This window comes from Mustela nivalis, assembly GCF_964662115.1.
Source record: "Mustela nivalis genome assembly, chromosome: 19".
Classification (NCBI taxonomy): Eukaryota; Metazoa; Chordata; class Mammalia; order Carnivora; family Mustelidae; genus Mustela; species Mustela nivalis.
The window spans coordinates 10,113,420-10,136,905 of record NC_139038.1 but is presented as its reverse complement, the minus strand read 5'-3'; the positions used below and the strand labels follow the sequence as shown (position 1 = coordinate 10,136,905).

Sequence of the window (23,486 nt, the reverse complement as noted above, 5' to 3'; positions counted from 1 at the left end):
ACCTTTTGGTTCAGAACAAGCCCTCCGCCCAACTTCCTTCTTTTTCCCCGTGAAATAATGTTCTTCTCCTTTGCTTGTTGGACTTGTCTACCGTTCTGCTGCGGCTTGGTCGTGCTGGGTTGTAATCCTCTGCTTTGCCAAAGAGACCCATTTTTGCTGGTATAAGTAAGATCTCTGACTTCCCACTTTTGCCTAGATCCAACCGTTCACCACCATTTCATTAAGATGGGTCACAGCTCCCCGGGCGGGAGGACCAGGCGGTGAAGCAGGAGAGGAACGGATGAGGAGGCGGGACTTGCGGGAAGGGAGAGCGGCCCTGCTGAAGGCGTCCGGGACCACCGCAGGACTAAGAAGGAAGGGCGCTGCGGTGGGGCGGGAAGTGAAATTGAGTCCAGCGCTGCTTTGGGGCAACTTTTTGGTACCTTTGGTGCGGAAAGGCGGGTTCCTGGCTTCTGAGCGCAGACCTCCGGGGCCTGGATCAAGCCCGGATTGTGCGCCAGCTAGGGCGGGAGGGACCGAGGAGCAGGTGCGCAGCTCCGGGGGCAGCCTCCCTCTCCGGAAAGCAGCCCCGGCCACGCCCACACTGGGCGCTCCCAGGCCCCAGGGACCCCGGCCAGCTGGCAGAGACCCCCTTCCCCACGCCGCCTGTGCCAATGGCGACGAAAATGTGGGGAAGTCAGGCAGTGTCGCGCAGATCGTGATCCGTAGCGCAACCCCTGCCGGCCCCAGACAATGAACTCGGGAACGGTTAGGGACGAGAAGCGAGGGGCGGGGTGGCAGGCCCCGCCCTCACTTGGCACCCCCCACCCCGAGCTGGGCGCCACTCCCGGCCAAGTCCTTCCTCCCCGGGCGCTCGGCGAAGGTGGGAAGTGGGGCCACGTCACTGTCCCCAGGCCGGGGGAACGGCGGCTCCGCCCCTCCCACCCCCGCCAGAGCTCTGGGCACGGATCTAAGACTCACCGGCCCCAGCCCAGGGCCAGCCCAGTCGCCGCCGCCCGCCCACAAAGCCACAGGCAGGTGCAGGCGCTGCCGAGGCGCGAGCGGGCAGAGCGGAGCCGTTAGCCCGCGCCGTCCGTGCGTCCGTCCGTGCGCCCGTCCGTGCGTCCGTCCGCTGAGGCCTCCGTCCGTCGGCGCGCGGCAGCTCCGGCCCAGGCGCAGCGGCCACGGCCCCTCGTCGTCCCGCACCCTGAGCCGCCCGGCAGAGCCGGCTTCGGCGCGCGGCAGCCATGTCCATGGGCCTGGAGATCACGGGCACCTCGCTGGCCGTGCTGGGCTGGCTGAGCACCATCGTGTGCTGCGCGCTGCCCATGTGGCGGGTGACGGCCTTCATCGGCAGCAGCATCATCACGGCGCAGATCACCTGGGAGGGCCTGTGGATGAACTGCGTGGTGCAGAGCACCGGCCAGATGCAGTGCAAGGTGTACGACTCGTTGCTGGCGCTGCCCCAGGACCTGCAGGCGGCCCGCGCCCTCATCGTCGTGTCCATCCTGCTGGCCGCCTTCGGGCTGCTCGTGGCGCTGGTGGGCGCCCAGTGCACCAACTGCGTGCAGGACGACACGGCCAAGGCCAAGATCACCATCGTGGCGGGCGTGCTCTTCCTGCTGGCCGCCGTGCTCACGCTGGTGCCGGTGTCCTGGTCGGCGAACACCATCATCCGGGACTTCTACAACCCGCTGGTGCCCGACGCGCAGAAGCGTGAGATGGGCGCGGGGCTGTACGTGGGCTGGGCGGCCGCCGCGCTGCAGCTGCTCGGGGGCGCGCTGCTCTGCTGCTCCTGCCCGCCGCGCGACAAGAAGTACGCGCCCACCAAGATCCTCTACTCGGCGCCGCGCTCCGCCGGCCCCGCCACCAGCACCGCCTACGACCGCAAGGACTACGTCTGAGGCGCGGCCGCGGGGAGACCCCAGCACCCCCACCCCTCGCGCGGGAGCGCCCACCAGCCCGGCGAGCAGCCTCCCGTCGGAGACCAGCCCACCCCATGCGCCGGGAGCTCTCCCACTGGACTGCGAGGGACCCCCGACCCGGCCGCCCCCCCCCCCCCGCGCAACTCGCCTCTCCCCCGATCCTCCCCCCACCCCCGGCCCCAGGGTCGGGGAGCGGGACCACGGCGCGCGCGCGGGGGACCAGCCCGCACGGACAGTGAAACCTTGTTCCTCCGGAGCGCGGGGCTTCGGGGGCCGCCGCGCCTGCCCAGCCCCGTCGGGCCGCAGCCCCGGAGCCCGCGTTGGGTGGGGGCCGGCTGTCGTGAAAAGGGCCAGTGGATATTTTTCAATAAAAGCCTTTTGTTTTGCATCTGCGGGCGCCTCCTTGTCCTGAGAGCCGAATCGCCCCCCACGCCCCCACCCATTCCCTCCCCGGCAGAGTCGGCCTTGGCTGGATTCTGCTAAGGGGGCACCCAGGAGTGAAGCTCAGAGAGGGCAGACGTTGGGTAACGAACGAGAAAGCGGGGTTGGAAACTGGGCTGGGCGCGCCTTAGGGGGCCATTTGGCCTCCTCCCTGGGGACCCGGTCGTTGAAGGCCCAATCTCGAGAGGCGAGTATAAGCCATAACGGCCTGCTCCGTGGACAGAGGCGTGGGGGAGGCTGGAGAAGGGTGTCAGGGGCCTCCCTCCCTAGCCTGTGCTATCTTGGGTCTGTACTCCTCGTCCTCCCCGGCTGGCTGCCCACCGAGTCTTCCCTGTGCGTGTGAGAGAGACGTTCCCTGCGATGATTTCATACTGGGAAGAGAACAAAAAGACCTATTGTTTTTGTAAAACACCGCCTCAAAAGGAAAGCCGGGCAGAATCTTCTCACCGGGAGGAGAGATGAGAGAGGGGTCTCATATTCTTCCCAGGACCCTTGACCAAGAGAGAGAGAGGGGACTCGGGACCCTCTTAGGGCTTGAGTTTAACCAGGCTTGGAAGCACCTGTGTCTGGGAGAAGGCGCCGGAGTTTCAGGCGGCAGGAAAGGGGGCCTGTGCCGCAGACCAGGAAAAGGGAGATCCCCACAGCTGGACAGATAGCTTGGTGCAAAAGCGAAGGCGATGAGGCCCAGGGGCCCAGAGGAGGCCGAGTCATCCAGACTCATACGTGGAATTACAAACTCTGGACCTTATTCTGGTGTTTCTGGGAGTCAGGGAAAAACACACCTGGTCAGATTTATGCTCTTAAATATTAAATTTAATATTGCTTCCCCACCCCCCAAAATAGGTGGAGATCCCATCCAAGAGGCTTCGTAGCCAACCCTGTTGAGATGGTGCAGGCAGAAAGAAGTCAGGAGCACTGGGGCCTAGAGCAAGGCCTGATGGGGGCGGGGAGGAAGCAAGAAGAGTAGAACTTGAGAAGCATTCGGATATGTGGGGTGAGGGAGAGCGGGAAAAATTAGGTTAATCCCAATCTTCTGCCTTAGGCCACTGATTGGATTGGTGGTGCCATTTACCAAAATAGGAGACCAGGTTACTGGGGCAAACCGATGGTTCAGTTTTGGGTGCACGGAGTTTCGCACCTGGGGGACCTCCGGGCAGAGACGTCCAGGAAGTGGCAGGACATGTATAGAGACCTGGGACTCGGGAGTGGTAAATGTGGCTCTTGTTAGCACACGGGTGGCACCCGAAACCAGGAGAGTAGATGAGGTCAGTCTAGAAACCAAAGAGAAAAAAGGGTCAAGAGACGGGCGTTGGCAAGGGTGTCCGAGGTGGCGGAAGTGGTCAGGCCTGAAACGGCCTAAGGAGAAAGCCCGGGATTCAAAGCATCAGGGTGGTCCCTGGTGGCCTGGGCAAGAGGTGTCGGGGCAGATGGGACGGGCAGAAAGGCGAGCGAGAGATGAGAAGTAAACTCAGAGTACGTAGACCATGAGTCCAAGAGCTTTGCTTATAATGCGAGTTTTGGCCAAGTTAGCAAGTTGACAGGGAGTGAGAGTCAAGGGCTTGGGGAGACTTGGGATTATTTCCAAATAGATACTGTATCTCAAACTGCTTTGTCTGCAGCAGAGCTAAAGCAGAAGGTCCCAGTGGCCACCAGACTTTTCAGTAGAATGCTCCGCTTGGCTGCCCCCAGATTCTCTAGTTAGAGAAAACCGACACGCTGTCACCCTTTATGACTCAAGGAAGAGGAAGGAGATTGTGGCTTTCAGTCCTTCTTTGTAGGATTCCGGGAAAGCATGAAGGGTTGGAGTCGGGGTCCTGATTAGTCTTTGGGAGACCAGTCTTCTAGCCTGGAGTGCGGGGCAGGGGGAGGAAAGGAGAGAGTGACAGTGAGTATAAAGGGGGGGGTGGTGAGTGATGGAGACACATCCTAAGAGAGCTGGAGAGAAGGGGTGTGGGTTCAGAAAAGCAGGACTCAGTGGGTCCTCCGTGAGGGGAGGACGGGGCTCAGTGATGGGAAGGGGCTCAGTGGGGGAAGGGTCAGAGAGGGAGGAGGGTCAGCAAGAGGAGGGGAGAGGGAGGGAATGAGAGAAGTTTCTCCGGGCCTGTCTGGGATGGAATTGGGGGTGGGGGGGGTCAGAAGGGCTAAAGGGATTGCATCTGCCTTAAACCTCCACAGTCTCGGGCCTTGGGTGTGCCAGGGAATGACAAGTGGGAACTGAGGGGCATAGAGTGGGTTCTTTGTCCCAGGGAGCCCTGGACGTGGAAGCAAAGTTATTCATTTACCAAGAGCTTCCAGAAGGCAGCCTGAGCATTACGCCTCCCCGCCACACTAGGACAGAGCTGCAGCCTGGGGCCTTGCAGCCAGCCTGCCCACCGCAGCCCACCCCCCACGACACACACACACACACACACACACACACACACACATCCTGGCCTGGCTTCGGGGTGCCTCCCCACTCAAACTCTTCTTATGGTTTTTGGAGTTTAGGGTCTACAGGGGGTGGTGGCGCTTGCGGGGTACAGACCGCAAGCTGAGGGGAGGCTCAGAGGAGGGATCTCGGAAAACCACAGGCTGGAGGACAGACGGGGAGTCAGTGGTTTCTAGATCCCTTCCTTTTCCTGGGGTGCCTTTGCTCACGCCTCCTCTTTCTGGGTCTCCGTTTCTCCATCATTTCAACAGGGGGTTGAACCAGAGGGTCCACCACGGCCTCCATGTTTACCCTTGCCACCCCTGCTGCAGAAAATTAGGGAGAACCAAAGGGGGCTGGCTGAGCAGGGCAGTTCACGCCTCTGGGCCTCAGCTTCCTCATCCACAAAATGGGTATGATATTAGCTTCAGGCCGTGTGGAGGACCAGCGATGCCATCCTCTGGGTTCCCAGGAGGGAACCCCATGATGGCACCGTGTTATGTGGCTTCCTGTCAGACTCCTCCAGCAGGAGGTCACCCCCAAAGTCAGGAAAACTGTGCTGACCTTCTATCCACCCGTAGCACCCAACGCAGGCCAGCACCCGTGGAAAGAAGACCTGCCTATGTGCTTTTCCACACGACGAGGCACACGACGGGACCTCTATGAACGTGAGCTGGTACTATCAATGCTTTGGTCTACAAAGCCAGGCAGGGGTCTGGGAACTTGAGGGCAGTGTCTGGGTCATGAGAAAGTTCTGGGTTTCTCCAAAATCCAGAGCCCTGGACACCCCCTGCCAGGCCCTGCGGCTCTGTCCCACTGCACCTCCCACCGTTGTGCCGCGGGGCTGCCCTGCTCCTGCCACACCTGCCCCAGCCCTTCCTCCTGCCGAGACCAAAAGCCAAGTGCTTTATCAAACAAACACAGCATTTATTGTGGTTCCGTCAAGGTCTGCGGCAGGCCTGCAGGAACAGACAGTACCTTCCTTCTCCCTCCACTAGCAGGGCTCCAATAAAGGTCATCTGTGCCAAGACAAGGAGGCTCCGCAGAGCCGGTGAAGAGAGCAAGTGTCCTGCTGGGGCGCAGGCTGAGCGACCTTGGACAAGTCACCGTCCGCATCTCACTCTCGGCTGCACAGGAAGCCATATTGTCACTGCTCCCCACCCCACCCCCCACAAAGAACCCTGCAAGGCACGCATTGCACGATGAAGCCATCAAGGCTCATAGGTGATGGGACTAGGCTGCTGGCCCTGCCGCATCCTGCCAAGGACCAGCCTCTCACCTGCCAACCTGGTCATGTTCTAGGTGAACATGGTCATGTCCACCTGTCTTCTTCCCCGCTTACTGCCATGACTCCAACCAGGCCACCACCATCGTTCAGGAACAGCCTCAAGAGGGTCTCCTGCTTCCAGGCTCCCTCTCCACACCTCCCCACCAGGCTACGCCCCATTCCAGGCCACTCACCTTGGCATAGCCAAGGGACTCCTCATGTGACGAAGTCCTGAATCTAACCACATTGGAAAATCCTTCCAGTCCCTTACCCCCCCACCCCCGATATGCCTCTTAGAATCCCACTCAGACCCCACGGCATGCGTTGAGAGCCTCTCCAGGGCCAGAGCCACGGTCGCCGCCATATTGTCTCCTGTCTTCCCCACCCCAAGGCCCGACTCGTCCGGACATCCTTCAATTCTGCATGAACCCTGCCCTCTCCGGGCCCTGGGCCTCACCACAAGCTCTTCTCTGTTCTTGGCAATTTCCCCACCCTTGCCTCACCCCTCCTGGCAAGCGTAGAGGTCATTTCGTGTCTTGGCTTGAGGGAAGCTTCCCTGACCGCCAGCCCGTCCCTACAGAGTGCCATCCATCCAGGACCCCATCTTGGCCTTTGTCGGTCTCTGCCAGAATCCCTCCTCCCTTTCAAACAATCCCACAGCGTTTCTCGTCAGCTGGCCATAACATAAGCATAATCAGGACAAAATGACCAAGGGGGCCTGGGTGGCTCAGTCAATTAAGCATCAGATCCTTGATCTCAGCTCAGGTCTTGATCTCAGGGTCGTTGAGTTCAAGCCCTGGGTTGGGCTCCACACCCAGCACGAAGCCTACTTAAAACACACACACACACATACACACCAGTGAGAACAAATGTTTCCGAACTACACTCTCAACAAAGGACACCTAAAAAAAAAAGAAGGAAATTACATTGTCTTCTCAACAATTTCTCAGTTTATTGGCCATTTCTACTTGAAGACACTTTGGAACAGAATAATATGATCTCCCCGAGCCTGATTCAAGCCGCGTGTTTTCCTGACTTCGTTTTAGAATGAATCTCTTCTGCATCATCTTAGCACGAGGGGCAGAGGTTCATAAAAGCCAATGATACAGCACTCCACACTCATGGCCACTTGCTCCTAAAGCCGCCGCTGAATCTGGGGTCCATGTGCAGGGATCTGGAGATGAGCCGTTCCAGCACCTTCCGTCCTCTGAGTGCTAGCCACAACACGCCATAGTGGAAACTCACAAAGACCATGCTAACTCACATGCTACCTCCCGAAATGACCTCTGAACTTGTCTTTCTCCTGCCCCTAAACCATCGGCTCTGCTGGGGCGGGGCTCTACGCACCTTGTTCACCTTTGTATGTCCCAGGCTTAGCCTAATGCCAGCACGAGCACGGAGCTGATGTTCAGTGAGTGAGAGACAAGGTTCAGATCCAGGGTGCCAAAAGAATGAAGCTGAAGGACCCACACTGGTAGACTCCAAACCTTATCCCAAGGCTAGAATCATCAAAGCAGTACAGTACTGAGAAAGAGACCAATGAAACAGAATGAGAGAACCCCAAAATGAACGGCCACGTATGTGCTCAAATGATTTCCACAAGGGTGCCAAGAACACTTGATGGAGAAAGAATCATCTATCTAGTCTTTGCCCCAAATGGTGCTAGGACAAGTGGATAGCCACCTCCAGAAGATGAAGCTAAACCTTTATATAATGCCATATACAAAAATTAACACAAAATAGATCAAAGACCTAAGAGCTCAGCTTTTCTGAGGCACCTGAGTGGTGCAGTCGGTTGGGCATCTAACTCTTGGTTTTGGCTCAGGTCGGGATCTCAGGGTCATGAGGTCCAGCCCCGAACTGGGCTCTGTACTCAACTCCAAGCCTGCTTAGGATTCTCTCTCTCTCTCTAAAATAAATAAATAAAATCTTAAACAGCAACAAAAAAAGAGGGGTGCCTGTGTAATTCAGTCAGTTAAGCATCTGCCTTTGGCTCAGATCATGACTAAGGTCCTGGGATTGAGTCCCACATCGGGTTCCCTGCTCAGCAGGGAGTCTGCTTCTCCCTCTCCCTCTGCTACTCCCCTTGTTATTTTTTTTAAGAGAGATTTTTTTAAAGAATTTATTTATTTATTTGACAGAGAGAGATCATAAGTAGGCAGAGAGGCAGGCAGAGGGAGAGGGAGAAGCAGGCTCCCTGGTGGGCAGAGAGCCCGATGCGGGGCTCGATCCCAGGACCCTGGGATCATGACCTGAGCCAAAGGCAGAGGCTTTGACGCACTGAGCCACCCAGGCACCCCCCCCCCTTGTTCTTGGTCATTCTCTCACTGTCTCTCTCTCTCTCTCGCAAATAAATAAAATCTTTTTTTTAAGTGCTCAGCCTATAAAACTCTTAGAATAAAACATACAATAAAAGTTTCACAATATTGGACTTGGCACCAATATCTTGGCTATAACACCAAAGGCACAGGTAACAAAAGAAAAAAAAATAGATGAACTGTACCCGATGGAAAATTGAAAAATTTGTGCACCAAAGGATACTATGGACAGAGTGAGAAGACAACCCACAGAATGGGAGCAGCGAATCATACAGCAGCTAAAGGATTCATATCCAACATATATAGAGAACTCCTAAAACTCAACACCTACAAAAAGAGCCAATGCAATAACAGGCAAAAGATTTGGATAGATGTTGCTCCAAAGACGATATATGAATGGCCAGTAAGCACATATGAAAAGATGCTCAACATCACTAATCACTGGAGAAAGCAAATCAAGACCACAATGAGATAATACTTCACCCTCATTAAGATGGCCACTGTAGGGTTGCCTGAGGGGCTCAGGTCTGACTCTAGATTTCATCTCAGGTCTTGATCTCAGAGTCATGAGATCAAGTCCTGTTGGGCTCCTCTCAAAAAAAAAGAAAGAGAGAGGGGCGCCTGGGTGGCTCGGTCAGTTAAAGCGTCTGCCTTCAGCTTGGATCATGATCTCAGGGTCCTGGGATCAAGTCCCACATCCAGCTCTCTGCTCAGCTCTCCCTCTACTTCTGCCTGCCTCTCTGCCTACTTGTGATCTTTCTCTCTCTGTCAAATAAATAAATAATCTTAAAAAAAAAAACTGATGTTGAAGATATGGAGAAATTGGAACTCTCAGGCACTGTTCGTGGGAATGAAAAATGGAAAACAATACGGTGTCCCTTCCAAAAACGAAAAATTAAAGAAATAAGAAGAAGATAAATTAAAAATTTTTCATTAAAAAATTAAAAATAAAACTGCCTTGTGATCAAACCATTCCACTTCTGGGTCTGTCCCTACAAGAATGGGAAGCGGGATCTCAAAGACATATTTGCACGCCCGTGTTCACAGCCTGTTGTTCACAATGGCCCAGGAGTAGAGACAACGCAGATGTCCATCTGTGGGTAAATGGAGAGCAAAATGAGGTCCACCCGTGCAATGGAATGTGATTCAGCCTTAAAAAGGAAAGAAAATCTGACACCTGTTGCAACAGGGCAGAGGTTTTACTGGGGGGACTCTGTCCAGAGAGGCACGTACGGAGTTAAGGGATTCCGTAAAGGACATGGAGGTGTCAGGAAACTAACAAACCGGGAGCTGGGAGAAACAAACAGCTCAGCATCTCCCTCTTCATAATTTTTTTTTTTTTTAGAGTTTTTTTTTTTTTATTTATTTTTTTTTTTTTTAGATTTTTTTATTTATTTATTTGACAGAGAGAGAGATCACAAGTCGGCGGAGAGTCAGGCAGAGAGAGAGAGAGAGAGAAGCAGGCTCCCGCTGAGCAAAGAGCCCGATGTGGGGCTCGATCCCAGGACACTGAGATCATGACCTGAGCCGAAGGCAGCGGCTTAATCCACTGAGCCACCCAGGCGCCCCCATAATTTTTTTTTTAATATTTTATTCATTTATTTGACACAGAGATCACAAGGAGGCAGAGAGTGAGGGGGAAGCAGGCTCCCCGCTGTGCAGAGACCCCCCCCCCATGCAATGTGGGTCTCCAACTGAGGACCCTGAGATCATGACCTGAGCCAAAAGCAGAGGCTTAAGCCACTGAGCCACCCAGGCGCCCCTCCCTCTTCATAATTTTTATGCTGACGAAATAGTGGTGTTTTCATCATCATCCCCATTTTATAGATAGGAAAACCAAGGCATAGAAGTGTGATATGTTTGCCCAAAGTTTGCACAGGGGATCTGGGGTTTGAACCCAGGCAGTCTGGCCCGCTAGAGCCCAGGCTGCACACCCTGCTTCTTGTTTCTCCTCCCCACCCCCCAACCACCCCCCCACCCCCCCACGCCCCTGGGCTGGGGAAGCTTATATTGATACAACAGCGTTAAAGGGCAATCTGGCCATTTCTATCAAATCAACCAAATCGAAGTCCTTTATAAAGATCCTCTGACACCCAGCAATTCCACTTGCAGATAACTTTGTCCTGAAGTACAGAGCGTGCAAGGGTATGCGATGCTCGTTTTACTCAATCCTCAGGTACCTACCGTTCTGGGGATTAGACGAAGCCAGTCATGGTGGCTGATCTCTTTTCCCTCCACGGTGACTGGTTTACGAGGCGCATGTGACAGTTGAGGCCAATGAGACAGGAGGAAAGATAGGGGTGGGCAGCAGGAAAAGGCTTCCACATTTTCTAAGACAGCACTCTGACTCTCCTTGGATGGGTGGTAGTGGCGATAGGATTCTATCGCCAACTTGAACCCCCAAAAGAATGAGCCCAAGAAGCCTGGAAACATTTTCTGCCCGGTAGTCACTGTCAGCTCCCTGGGTCCTCACCCTCCTTAGATCTCACTGCTTAAGCCCGTGTGACTTGGGGTTCCAGCCTGAGATATCCTAACCAGTACAAAGGGGCCGCCGTTTAAAAAAAAAAAAAAAAAAAATCAAGTACAACGTCTCTTGTGTAGGAGTCTTGCAGAAAAATAAATGAACCAATAAAATCCGAATCTGATCAATTTTCTAGATCTACTACCAGTTTACAGGACATGCAAAGGAAGGAGGAGCACAGCAACAGTATGGTCAGCAAAACGGCAACTGGATTCTTCAGTGACCCCCAAAAAAAAAATGCATTTCGTTTTCAAGGAAAGAAATTGAGATATAGGGGAATCTATAGATCAAAAGAGACTTAAAAGAGGTATCAACCAATCACGGTTGTGGCCATTCATAGATTCCTGATCGAGACTCTTAGAGCTAATAGCATATATGAGGCAGTTTGAGGGGCACGTGGGTGGCTCAGTGGGTTAAGCCTCTGCCTTCAGCTCAGGTCATGATCTCAGGGTCCTGGGATCGAGCCCCGCATCGGGTTCTCTGCTCAGCGGGGAGCCTGCTTCCCCCTCTCTCTGCCTTCTGCTCTGCCTACTTGTGATCTCTCTCCGCCAAATGAATAAATAAATAAATCTTAAAAAAAAAAAAAAGAATTATGAAAGAAAGAAAAGAAATACCTTCTTTCTCTTGCCCAAAAAAAAAAAGAAAAAAAAGTTTTCTTGACTTCGCATTTCCAAACAAAGACCACCCCAGAGGATTTTGCCTCCTCTGCTCCCACGGGCCAATCAGCCTCTCCCGCCTGCTCCTGCCCCCACTCCTTCAGCACTCCAAGCCGCTCTTGGCAAGGTCCCCAGTGGCCTGCAGGTTGCCATGGCCTATGGTCACTTTTCTATGCAGAGCTTACTCACTCTTGGCAACTTTTGACACAGGTGATTGCTTCCTCCTCCTCAGAACCTCAGTTCCCCTGCCCTCTGGGACCAGTCCCTCCCCCCGCCCCCCTCCCCCAGCTCTCCTCCTGCCACTGCTCAGTCTGTCCTCCTGGGCATTCTTCTCTTCCTCTGATGCTCTGGTGAACGCTTTGATTGTCTCACCCATTCCCAGGGCTTTAACACCCTCCGGCTTGCAGACCTCTCCTCCCAGCTCCCCAAGCAGGCGTCCAGCTGCCTCCTCGGGTGCGTGCGGGTGGTGGGGCACAGTGGTTAACAATGGCGTGGCCCCTGGAACCCAGCCACTTGGAACCAGATCCCAGCCCTGCAGCGTCCAAGCTTTGGGATGGTGGGCAGTTAATTAACCTGACTGTGGCTCAATGCATTTGGCTCTAAAGAGGGACCGACAAATAAAGTAATACAGCTCTTATGAGGACGAAATCAGTAAACAGATAAAGCACTTAGAATGGTGTTTAGCACATGGTAAGCACTCAACAAATGTTGACTATTACCAGTATCTCACGGGCAACTCGACCTTAACATGCGTCAAGTAGGACTCTAGATTGTGGGACGTCTGGGTGGTTCGGTCGGTTCAGCATCTGCCTTCTGCCTGGATCGTGATCCCAGGGTCCTGGAATCGAGTTCCGCATCAGGAAATCCTTCCTCAGTGGGGAGCCTGCTTCTCCCTCTGCCTGCCACACCCCCTGCTTCTACTCTGTCTCTCTGACAAATATATAAATAAAATCTTAATAATAACAACAAAACTCTAGATTGTCCCTCCCTAGTGGAAAGTTCCTCGCCAGCCTTCCCCAGCTCTGCAAACAGCACAGCTACCTGCCCAGGTGGTCCATCCAGAAACCTGGTGTCGTCCTAGACCCCTCCCGCTCCCTCCCCATTGTCCTCTCCACCCATCCAATTCTTCATCCAATCTTGCTGATTCTAACTCCAAAACATATCTGATTTCTACCTTTCTCTACCTCCATGGCCACCTCCCCAGCCAGAAGTGGACATCGTGTCCTAACTGGACAACCACAGTGGTGTTCAAGCTGATTTTCCTTCCCCTCCTCCATGTGCCCTTCAGTCTGTCCATCGTCCACTATGCACCCAAAGAGTCCTATAAAAACGCATGCCTGTCCCTCCTTAAACCCTTTCCCAGCTCTCCTTTTTCTTAGAATAAAAATCAAATTCCCTACCAGGCTCCCCCCACTCGGACCAACTCCAACCTACCTACCGCAAGCCTTGCTCCCTTTGTTTCCTCTGTGCGCCGCAGGGCCTTTGCATACACTGTTATCTCTGTGTAGGACACTTCTCCCCTAGCATTCCTATGACTGCTTCCTTCTTATCCTTCAGATGTCACCTACCTGAGGCCTTTCCCTACCGTCCTACTTAATATTGCCAGTTCCAATTACTAGCTAACACAGCATCCTGCTCACTGAACTTACACAATTTATACTTATACACTTATTTCTTTGCAGCCTGTCCCCCCCTAATGGAGACTAGAAAAGTAGGGGATTTAGGGTTTTGGTTTTTTGTGTTGCTTAAAGAACAGAGCCATATAACTGCCAAATCTTTAGTTTTAAAATTCATATTTGGCATTAAAAAAAGAAAAATCAGGGGCGCCTGGGTGGCTCAGTGGGTTAAGCCGCTGCCTTCGGCTCAGGTCATGATCTCAGGGTCCTGGGATCGAGTCCCGCATTGGGCTCTCTGCTCGGCAGGGAGCCTGCTTCCCTCTCTCTCTCTGCCTGCCTCTCCATCTACTTGTGATTTCTCTCTGTCAAATAAATAAATAAAATCTTAAAAAAAAAAAAAAAAGAAAGAAAGAAAAATCAGGCCACCTGGGTGACTCAGTCAGTTAAGCGTCTGACTCTTGATTTTGGCTCTGGTCGTGATTTGGGGGCCATGGGATCAAGTCCCAAGTTGGGCTCTGCCCTTACCCCACTGCTTGAATTGTCTCTAAATAAATATATAAATAAATAAAAATTTTTTAAAAATTCATACTTGGCCTTAGCATGTGTTCAGTAAATATTTGTTGAATGGATTATTGGTATTGATTTAAAAAGAAAGTCAGTTGCAGACGGATGTGCATGGTATTATCACAATTATGAAAGTCAGTCTCTAGACTTAGACATACAATGCCATGATTTTTGTGATGCCCGGTTCTGCCCCGGCAGTGGGAGTCACGTTAAACTTCAGTCCCTCTGGGTTGGGGCCACAATTCCAGGATATTCAGCATGCTCAAGTTTGTTTGAGATGGGGGGAGGGGAGGTTGGTGGCTGGAAGGACAGGTTGGACAGTATCCAGCCCTCAGGAAACAGTGGTCACTGTTGAGGCATTGTCATTTTGATTCAGTGGCCAGTTCAGTCCTGGTACTGTGTCTGCTTTGGGCTTGGGACCGGGGAGAATATTGCAAGCTGCCTATGGTTCTGCCAGCCCAGTAGACCCCTGAGCTGTTTCCTCTCTGGGGAGCCTGCCAAGAAGCCAAGAAGTGGGCGACAGACGCCTCTCCCATTCTGGGCCAAGCTCCGGTCTCTGCAGAAGCATTCCCTTCCCCTAAGGGCTTTAGCTCCTGAAACACACAAACCAGCTTTTCTACTATTGCATCCCCAATAGCAATGAGCATGGAAAAGTAGGAAAAGAAACCAACTAGATGAACCCAGAAATACATTATGTATTTGCAAAAGATCACGCTGACTACTGTGTAGGGAAATGGACAGGGCGAGGCCATCCCCGGGGAAGGGACGGGGTCGTGGATGTGGACAGCAGAGAATGGATATCAGAGTTATTTGGAAGATAAAAATCCATAGCAACTGGGGGAGAGATTGGGTGGTGGCAGGGGAGGTAAGGAAGATGCACCTAGAATGATTCCCAAGATTCTGCCTTGGGAGAGGGGAGGGCTCGGCCATTGCAGGGATGGTCCCAACTTCCAGAACAACCTCCTCCACTATAAGCCCTTCACCTGCCCCGACTCCTACTCATCTTTCCGACCTCCATTCAAGCATCCCTTCTGCACATTGGCACTACCTGGCCCCAGGGCCAGAGGCACCCCTTCTTTCTCTCTCCGCCTTCCTTTGCATATTTACTGCGTGTGCGATTACACATCTGATCCTCCCCACCAGACTGTCAGGTCTGTGAGTGGATCTGGGGTCATCCTTGGAACCCCAGTGCCTAGCACATAGTAGGTGCTCAATAAGTAAAGGGTCCCAAATGCAGATTGGGGGGGGGGCTGCAGTGTCCCCCGCGGGTTGGTGTTTTTCCCAGGAGAATGGAGTGGGCTGGGTCCACCCACTCCGCCCGGCTCGCCACCCAGACTCCTCACCCCCCTTCTTTAAGATCTGTGCTTTCGAGGAGGCTGTGACTGGGGGTACAGCGTGCACCTGGGGCTGGAGGTGGGAAAAGCGTTGGCAGGGTTGCAGCCAGCAGGGCCTGCGGGCCTTTCTGGAGCAGAGGAGTGAGGGGAGCAAAGCAGGACATGAAGGTGTGTGGCCTGGTGGGAAGCTCAGAGGGGAGGGGGCCTGCAGGTGGCTGCTAGGGGGCCCAGAGATGTTCTGGGCCCTGTGCACTCCCTGCCTTTTATCAGTATCAGTGGGTCTCCCCCACCTGCCAGGAAGAAAAGAAGTACTCCCCACCATCCACTGCCGTGTGGTTCCTTCTTCAGGGCTGTCTAGAAAGGTGCATACTTTCTCCAAAGCAGCTGTTATTTTTGAAGGGATGAAGGAAAAAGGGAACGTTTGGGAAGTGCTCGGTGAGTCTGGGGGAGGCACCGCCACCACCGTGCCCCTGGGGGAAAGGCTGCGATGGGGACTAAACCAGGTACTGCACAGAAAAGTCCCCGCAGCTTAAAAAACTCCGGATCCAAATCGGAGAAGGCTGAGTGGCCCCGACAGGAGGAGGCTGGGCGCAGAATCACCTAGTGCCCCCCCCCCCGTGGGGAAGCCTCGAGGGGTCTCCTGGGAGCCCCGCCACGGCGCGACGGACACCCTGGCCCCACCCGGCCGGCAGGCAGGAATTTGCCCGGCTGACCTCCCCTGGCACACTCCTGTCACCATGGCGACCAACCTGGAAACAAGCGGCCCGATTGTCCCTGCTCAGCGGGGCAGGTGAAACCCCGGCCACGTGACCGATACTGAGCCAGGTGCGGCGACCGGAGACCCGCCTGCCTCCCGGTCTTAACCCCTTCCGCCCTGCCGCCGCCGGCCGCACCCCTTCGGAGGCCTCGGATTCCCAGCCAGAAGGGCGGGGACTACCGGGAGCACTGCACGAGGAGTCAAATTCCTGGGAAGGAATTCGGGTTGGGCCACGCACGTGCTCAGCGGCTGGAGCTGGGTTACTCCCCTCCCGCGCCTCCATTTTCTCAGCAGTCAAATGAGGATGACAACACCCTCCCAGTTCACTGGGACCTGGGCACGGCTGGGAGCGGGGATGCTGGGAACAAAGACTGCCAGGGCCATCTCATTCACGCCCCTTTGCCCCCTCCCCCACATGACCTCAGCATATCAGGGGGCTCCAGAAGGCCTCCCCCCACCTCCAAGGGCTGGACACCCCCCCACACACTCCAAGAGAGACCCTCACAGACCAGTTAGGAGTTAGCCGGTTCCTAAACAAGCTGGGGAAGGGTGGGCAGCCCCCATTTTGACCCCTCCCCAACACACCAACACCAGAGTTCTTCCCAGGTGGCAACCTCCCCTACCCAGGCCCCACCGCTTGCTCCAAAGTGGAAACCTCAAGCCAACTGGTTTTTCCGCTTGCTCCCAGGCCCCAACCAGCCACGTGATGGGGCTCTGGCCCGGTCTCAGGAATGTCTCCAGACTGCTTCTGCCACAGACCCAGGGCTCTGAGCAGATGGTCCAGGGTCACAGGCCAGGCTCAGGTTGCCTGGCTAGACACTAGGCTGGGGAGGAGGTGGAGGGTGGTTTAAAACCACGTTTGGGGGGAACCTGGGTGGCTCAGTGGGTTAAGCCGCTGCCTTCGGCTCAGGTCATGATCTCAGGGTCCTGGGATCGAGCCCCGCATCGGGCTCTCTGCTCAGCAGGGAGCCTGCTTCCCTCTCTCTCTCTCTCTCTGCCTGCCTCTCCATCTACTTGTGATCTCTGTCTGTCAAATAAACAAATAAAAAAAATCTTAAAAAAAATAAAATAAAACCAACGTTTGGAATATTAACCTTCTGAATCACCAACGTTATGTCCACCCCCTGCCCCTTCATCCACCAATTCTAGAAAAACACTTGCTTTATGTCTCCTCCAAGGACCCCTCCCATGCCTTGGTCCAGCCCCCATCCAGGGCTCCGATGTGCTCATCAGTCCCCTAACGACTATTCTGGCAACAAACCATCACACCACCTGGTGTGCTTAGCATCCCCCCGTGACCTCAAAGCCCTTCTCTCATTAGAACAAAACAACTGCCAGTCCCCGGGCTGACTCAAGGTGGGAGCCATCTTATTGGGCAAGGTATTTATAACACCTTGGAGTTCAGATGCATCCTACAGGTCTTGACTCCATCAGGCCTGCCCTGAAGAGGGAGAGGCCTGGCTGGTCCAGATGTCATCTCCTGCAAGGGGCACTGACCCAGGCCCTTAGGTGGACCTTCACCTAAGCCTTCACCTAAGCCTCAACTAGTGCCTCGAATCTCTTCACAATCATTCAGTAAAATGATTACCATTGCACTTTGCCCCAGATAAACAAAAACGTGTCTCCAGTCCGCCAGGAGCTCCCAGACTGCGGTGGACACAGAGAAAGCCAGCTTTGAGAATATGGGCTGGAAGAGATGAGGTTCAACTGGGAAAATCCGGGAAGGCTTTTGAGGAGGTGGCCGTTATCCTGGACCTCTATAAAGCCGTGCAGGAGTTGGGCCATTGGCTCTCCGGAAGGCCCCCCGCAGCAGCCAGCAGAGGGAGTCCTGAGGCCGGAGAGTAAAAGGCAGGTGTGCAGATGCAGTTTTCGGGTTGGGGAGTTCATAGGAAGCATGGGTGCAAGAGCCGGTAGGATGGTCAGGGTGGGTGGTGGGAGACACGGACCAAGGGGGAAAAAAAAAAAGAACGTCACATCAGCGATTCTGGTTCTGCTGCTTGTGCAGCCATTTGCCTCAGTTTCCCCATCTGTAAAGGGCGGGCGTGGAGAGTGGCTGATGACCTCTCCAGTCGAGGACTTCAGGATGGGGAAGAGGGGCACCACCCGGCCTGCCGGGGCCCCCGGCTGGGCAGCACGGCGCCTCCAAGCCGGCGTCCCCGACGACGAGGGCCCCTCCCGGCGCCCCTCCGCGCCCGCCCGCGGCACTGAAGGTATGACGCCCACCCAAGGCGGTGCGTGAAGGCAGAGGAGCAGGCCAGCTGCGGGGCGGGCGCGGGCCAAGGCCGGACCTCCTCGGCTCGCCAAGGGACTTGCCCCACCGACGCCCAAAGCGCGCGCGCCCCAAATCCGGGACGTTGCGAGCGGCGGGGATGGGACTCCCACGCCCCAGGACCCTGATTCGCCACGAGGCTACGACGCCGGAAGAGGCTGGGCGGAGCTTCGCGGGGGCGTAACCGGGGAACAAGGCGGCTCCGCCCGGGGCGTGGTCAGGGGCGGTTCTCCCGCCTGCCGGCGCGGAGGCTGAGGGGATAGCGTAATGACGTAGGGGGCGGAGCTGGGGGACCAGACTGTACCCTGGGATTACGTAAGGAGACGAGGGCGAGGGCGGGGTAGTCCGTGCTAGTGGGAGGGGAAGAGGGCGGGGCTACAGTCGGAACTGGGCGGGGTCCTGAGCGAAGGCAGGAGGCGGAGCGAGGGGGGACACGAGGCGGTGAGCGCCGGTAGCCTTTCCCCGGGCATGCTCCGCTGGACCCGCTCCTGGAGGCTCCCCCTTAGGGGGCTCGGCCCCTGCAGCCTCAGCTTCTGCAGGGTGCCCGTCGCACCCAGCAGCAGTGGCCGAAGCGGCGCCGAGCCGAGGTCAGTCAAGGGCGCCATGTGGGAGGCCGTCCGTCGTTCCTCCCCGGTCAGTCCGGCCGCGGCGGCCCCGCCTCCTCCGTCTGCGCCCGCCCCCGCCCCGGCCGCTCCCCGGAACCCCTTCCCCAGCCCGCTTAGACCCCTCCACCGCCCTCGCGCCTCCCTGCAGGTCGGTGCGGCTTTCCTACAAGCTTCTGGACGGAGAGGCGGCGCGCCCGGCCCTGGTGTTCCTGCACGGGCTCTTCGGCTCCAAGACCAACTTCAGCTCCATCGCCAAGGCCCTCGCCCAGCAGACCGGCCGAAGGGTGAGCTTCCGGGAGAGGCGGGGCCCGGCGGAGGCGTGGCCCGTCCCCAGGCCGGCGTGGGGAAGGGGATGGAGGCCGCAGGGCACACCGGGGCCCTAGGTGTGGACCCCGGTTTTTCCCGTGCTTGCCCCCACCCAGTGCTTCATGTGTGAGAGCTGCCGTGCGTGCTCCACGCTGAGCTCAGCCGTCCAGGGGTGCGGTGGTCAAGGGGGCCAGGGTTCCTTATGCAGGAAATTCTTGGCACCTGCTTTCTCTGGGTGGTCACCCTGCCAGGCCAAACCTTCAGAGACACAGTCATGCTCCTTGGGCCTTCTCTTCTCTGGCGGAGCAGCCCCAGGTCCTCCATCGGGCCTCCTAGGTCTGAGAACTGGGCCCTCTCACCATCGGGGCCGCTTTTCCACTTCACGACCTTTCCCCCGGGCCTCTCTAGGCCCCTCAGCCCGCAGGAATGCCGCGCCTTGGGCTGTCTGTGCCCGGAACATGGATGCCGGCTCTGCCCGCCCTCTCTCCACTCCGTAGGTGCTCACGGTGGATGCACGGAACCATGGTGACAGCCCCCACAGCCCAGACGTGAGCTACGAGGCCATGAGCCAGGACCTGCAGGACCTCCTGCCCCAGCTGGGCCTCGTGCCCTGCGTCCTCATTGGCCACAGCATGGGAGGCAAGACGGCCATGTTGCTGGCACTCCAGAGGGTGGGTGAGGCTTCCCCTGCATCCAGTGTGGACCCTGAGTACCCAGCGGTCGACCTGGGACTTAGCCAAGCCTTGGATGGCCAGATTCAGGATCTGGGAACCCTGCCTGAGACTCAACCGTGCCTGCCGTAAGGCCGGTCCCAAGTGTGGTTCTCTTAAACAGCCGGAGCTGGTAGAACGCCTGATTGCTGTGGACATCAGCCCAGTGCAGACCACACCGAGCTCCAACTTCCCGTCCTACATGGCCGCCATGAAGGCTGTAGACATCCCGGATGGGGTGCCCCGCTCCTCTGCCCGAAAGCTGGCCGATGAGCAGCTCAGCACTGTTATCCAAGTAACACACCCATTCCCTGGTGGTGTTGTGGGCTGGGACCTGTCAAGGTCCCTGGAGACTCCCCTCCCCCAACTACCGGACCCACCCCCTCCAGGACTTGGCGGAGCGTCAGTTCCTGCTCACCAACCTAGTGGAGGCGGGTGGACGTTTCGTGTGGAGGGTGAACTTGGAAGCACTGGCCCAGCATTTGGACAAGATCATGGCTTTCCCACCACGACAAGAATCTTACCCTGGGCCCACCCTCTTCCTCCTGGGTGGAAACTCAAAATACGTGCTGTAAGTTAGTTTCAGCGGCGGTGGTGGGAGGGGTCCCAGCCTAGGGATCCTGCCTTGGGGAGGGCTTCGGTGTGGGCAGGGGGTGCCTGAGAATCCAGAAACACCCCTGGGCGTGTGGGCTCATGTGCTCTTGTCTCCCTGCTCTCTTCCGCTTCTCTGTGTCTCTCCTACCTCCCACTTTGACCCCTTCGGCGCGGCCTTCTCCGACGGACAGCCCCAGCCACCACGCTGAGATCAGGCGGCTCTTCCCACGAGCCCAGATGCAGACGGTGCCCCATGCCGGCCACTGGGTCCATGCCGACTGCCCCCAGGACTTTGTGGCTGCCATCCGAGGCTTCCTGGCCTAAGAGTGGCTGACGAGAGGAAGCAGGGAACCCCCGGCTTCCAGGCACTGTGGCCCCCTCCATGTTTCTGCGCAAAAGGACTCGGGCGGGCACCGAGAGAGCGCGAGGGGACGGAGGTGGTCAGACCTCAAGCTTTAATGAATAAAGACTCTGCTGCCAAGGTCCCGGGCTGAGCTCTGTCATCGCCAGCGTCCCCACCGACCCAGGGGGAACCGGACCCAGGGGACCCTCGCAGTTCGGGGGCCCAGGGGGGTGCCCAGAGTGCCCCTGGACTCTCTCCGCAGCTGACTCTCGACCCGCTGCCTCACCAGCTGCTGCATGTCCTCCTGGGGGCGGGAGAGCAGGTTCAGGGCCGACCTTGTGCCCTCTGCCTTCCCATGGCTCCCTGGCCCGGCTGGCGTTCCCACACTACCTCCCAGGCCTCCACCTCCTGCCTCAGCCTCAGTTTCTCCTCCAGGACCTCCAGCAGCTGGGCCTCCACGGCGCGCAACTTGGCTTTGCATGTGTCCAACTCGGCCTCCAGTGCCTGCTTCCTGCAGGTGGCGGGGAGAGCAGCACGAGGCCTGAACCCCGCGCGTCTGCTGCGTGGACACAGCCCCCTGCCTTGTGACAGGGTGAGCGTTTCCGTGGCTTTCCTTGCGGGAACACCTGACTTCTCACCTCCTCTCCTCTAGCAGGACGGAGCCCTGAGGGTGAACCATCCACTGCCCTCCCAACACCCCCCCACCCCCCACAAGCATCTGCCTCTCACTTGGCAATGGCTTCATCCCGCTCCTGGAGGACTTGGTCCAGCGAGGGCTCTGTCTGGGCGTCCCCCAGTGCTCCAGCCGCTTGGGATTCTGGGCTCTGTTGTAGGGTGACAGAGGAGGGAGTGGGGATCTAGAGCTTGTCTAGATGAGCTGTCCCACTTCTGGGCTTCCCTTGGCTCTGATGCTAATGTCAGCGGAGGAGGGGTCTGGAACTTTCTCTTCCTGCCTCCTTCCCCCTTCCCATCCCCCACTGCCTCTCCTGGGCCTCTGAAAGTAATGCAGGGGGACTGGGCCACGCTGAGGGGTGGCAGCTGTGGCCCCCTGCCTGGCACAAGGCTAAGCAGAGGGGATGGGGCGTTTGGCCCCTCAAGGAGGAAAGTTCCCACCCAAACCGCAGGAAAGAGACAGGGAGGGTTTCAGAAGGACACTTACCCCTCTAGGGCCCCAGGACAGAGAGCGTGGCCGTGGCCGGTGGCCGGGTGACTGGGACTCTTGTCAGTGGGGTGGGGCAGGCGACGACTAGCCCTTTGCCCTCCCTTCCAGGCGAGGCACTCCCTGTCAGGCTCCGCCCCGGCCTGGCCGGCCAGCCGGGCCCCTCTCTCCCCTCCTGGATCCTGGAACCTTCCTGCGGGGCCCAGAGCTTCCTCAGGCCCTTCCTGTCCCGTCACACTCGTCCACCCCCCACAAGGGGGCGCTCCACCCACGCTGGGAGATGAGAACCGAGGGCCAGAGCCAGGACCATCGTGCACGGCGACCGGTGGGGGTGCCCCAGCACCCCATCTCGAAAGCCTGGCACCTTGGCATCAACCACGCATATGGCCGAGCTTAGCTCAGCAGGAAACAGAAGGGAAAAGGCCTAACCGTGCCTGTAGACTCTTAACATCGGGGATGTCCATTCTTCCTAGTAACATGGCTGGTCACTCCTCCAGGATCCCCAGCGTTCTGATCCTGGAGCCGGGCGGGGTCTGCTGGGGTGGGAGAGGGGTCATCTAGGTGACCCCCCAGGTCCCCACCCCATTCTCCCCCCATTTCTCCTCACCCCACGTGCTCACTGAGCACGCCAGTGACATCAAAGGTGTAAGAGAATTTGCCCCATTGAGAAGCGTCTTCAGCAAGGTATGTCCAGGGGAGTAGATCCTCAAGTCTGCCTTAAACATAAATATTTCTCCCAGGCCACCCCACCAGACATGACTCGTGGCACTGAGACATGGGTTCCTCCAACAGCCAGACCAACAGCTTCCTTGGTTGAGCCCCAGGCAAAGAGGTGAACTGTACCCCCCAGACACACCCTTCTGTTGAGACGGAGTCACTGTGTTTTGAGAATCTGATCTGTGCCATGATCCAGAAAGGGCCCAGGGACCTGGTCTCAGGGACCTCCGAGGCCAGCAGGGACGAAGCACAGATAAAATCAGAAAAGAGCGTCAGGGGCTCCCGGCACAGTAGGAGCACGAAGGAGGTCACAGGAGGTCATACCCAGCCCATCCCAGGAAGTTCCCTTAGGAGCTCATCCACAATGAACCCTGCAGGCCAGCAGGAGTCATTCAGGAGAAAGGCATTTCTTTTAACTTTTTATCTCGAAACAGTTTCAAAACTGCTCTTCAGTGTCCAAAAAAATATCTTTTTAGGGTAAAAAAAAAAAATCTAATACGGTATCAAACATTGTACCCAGTCGTGGCATCCCGCTGGTCCCCCTAGGTCTAGAACAATTTGTGGCTTTTCTTTGAATTTCGTGGCCTTGACATTTCGAAGATTACAGGGAAGTTATTTTGTAGACCATCCTCAAATTGGGCTTGTCCACGCCTTCCTTATGATTAAGCCTCTGTTAACCCTCTTTGGGCAGAGACATCACAGACAGGATGCTGTGTTCTCCTTTCTAATATTGTTTGGAACCATGACTGGTGGGACCAATGCTGAGTGCTTGACCACAATTAATAAGCACTGGGGAAGGGAGGTACTTTGAGACTATGACACTTCCTTTCCCTTACCTCACTTTCACCCATAGGGTTCGGCATCCATCTATGTTTCTTGCCCTAATTAATTATTCCTACAGTGGTTCACAAATGGGGGCGCCTGAGTGGCTCCGTCCATTAAGCGTCTGACTCTTGATTTTGGCTCAGGTCCTCATCTCAGGGTCCTGGGATCGAGCC

The 23,486-nt window shown here is 56.4% G+C and overlaps 2 protein-coding genes and 2 long non-coding RNA genes across 4 annotated transcripts; 2 read left to right on the top strand and 2 right to left on the bottom strand.

Annotated features, from left to right (window-relative positions):
* Window positions 1-957: 957 nt before the first annotated feature.
* Window positions 958-2,292, top strand: CLDN3 (claudin 3). The gene has a single exon (XM_082714237.1). It carries the CDS (start codon window positions 1,227-1,229, stop codon window positions 1,881-1,883), a length of 657 nt encoding a protein of 218 aa, XP_082570363.1. The 5' UTR covers window positions 958-1,226; the 3' UTR covers window positions 1,884-2,292.
* Window positions 2,293-9,252: 6,960 nt separating this feature from the next.
* Window positions 9,253-12,053, bottom strand: LOC309853992. Its single transcript, XR_014306042.1, has 3 exons — window positions 11,887-12,053; window positions 10,522-10,580; window positions 9,253-9,431 (listed from the first exon to the last, which is right to left on the bottom strand). It is a non-coding gene; the product is annotated as an uncharacterized lncRNA (long non-coding RNA).
* Window positions 12,054-18,439: 6,386 nt separating this feature from the next.
* ABHD11 (abhydrolase domain containing 11) lies at window positions 18,440-20,750 on the top strand. The gene is made up of 6 exons (XM_082712610.1): window positions 18,440-18,641; window positions 18,808-18,943; window positions 19,463-19,636; window positions 19,800-19,970; window positions 20,065-20,246; window positions 20,461-20,750. The coding sequence occupies exons 1-6, from the start codon at window positions 18,523-18,525 to the stop codon at window positions 20,591-20,593; spliced, it is 915 nt and encodes a 304-aa protein (XP_082568736.1). The 5' UTR covers window positions 18,440-18,522; the 3' UTR covers window positions 20,594-20,750.
* On the bottom strand, window positions 20,708-22,298 carry LOC309853991. Its single transcript, XR_014306041.1, has 4 exons — window positions 21,772-22,298; window positions 21,342-21,436; window positions 21,003-21,123; window positions 20,708-20,916 (listed from the first exon to the last, which is right to left on the bottom strand). It is a non-coding gene; the product is annotated as an uncharacterized lncRNA (long non-coding RNA).
* Window positions 22,299-23,486: the final 1,188 nt, after the last annotated feature.

Excerpts from the sequence above, each read along its gene's own strand:
- ABHD11 (XM_082712610.1), top strand. The coding sequence starts at position 18,523 with ATGCTCCGCTGGACCCGCTCCTGGAGGCTCCCCCTTAGGGGGCTCGGC. Across the intron at positions 19,637-19,799 it reads TGTTGCTGGCACTCCAGAGG|CCGGAGCTGGTAGAACGCCT; the intron begins GTGGGTGAGGCT and ends TCTCTTAAACAG. Across the intron at positions 20,247-20,460 it reads GGAAACTCAAAATACGTGCT|CCCCAGCCACCACGCTGAGA; the intron begins GTAAGTTAGTTT and ends TCCGACGGACAG.
- CLDN3 (XM_082714237.1), top strand. The coding sequence starts at position 1,227 with ATGTCCATGGGCCTGGAGATCACGGGCACCTCGCTGGCCGTGCTGGGC.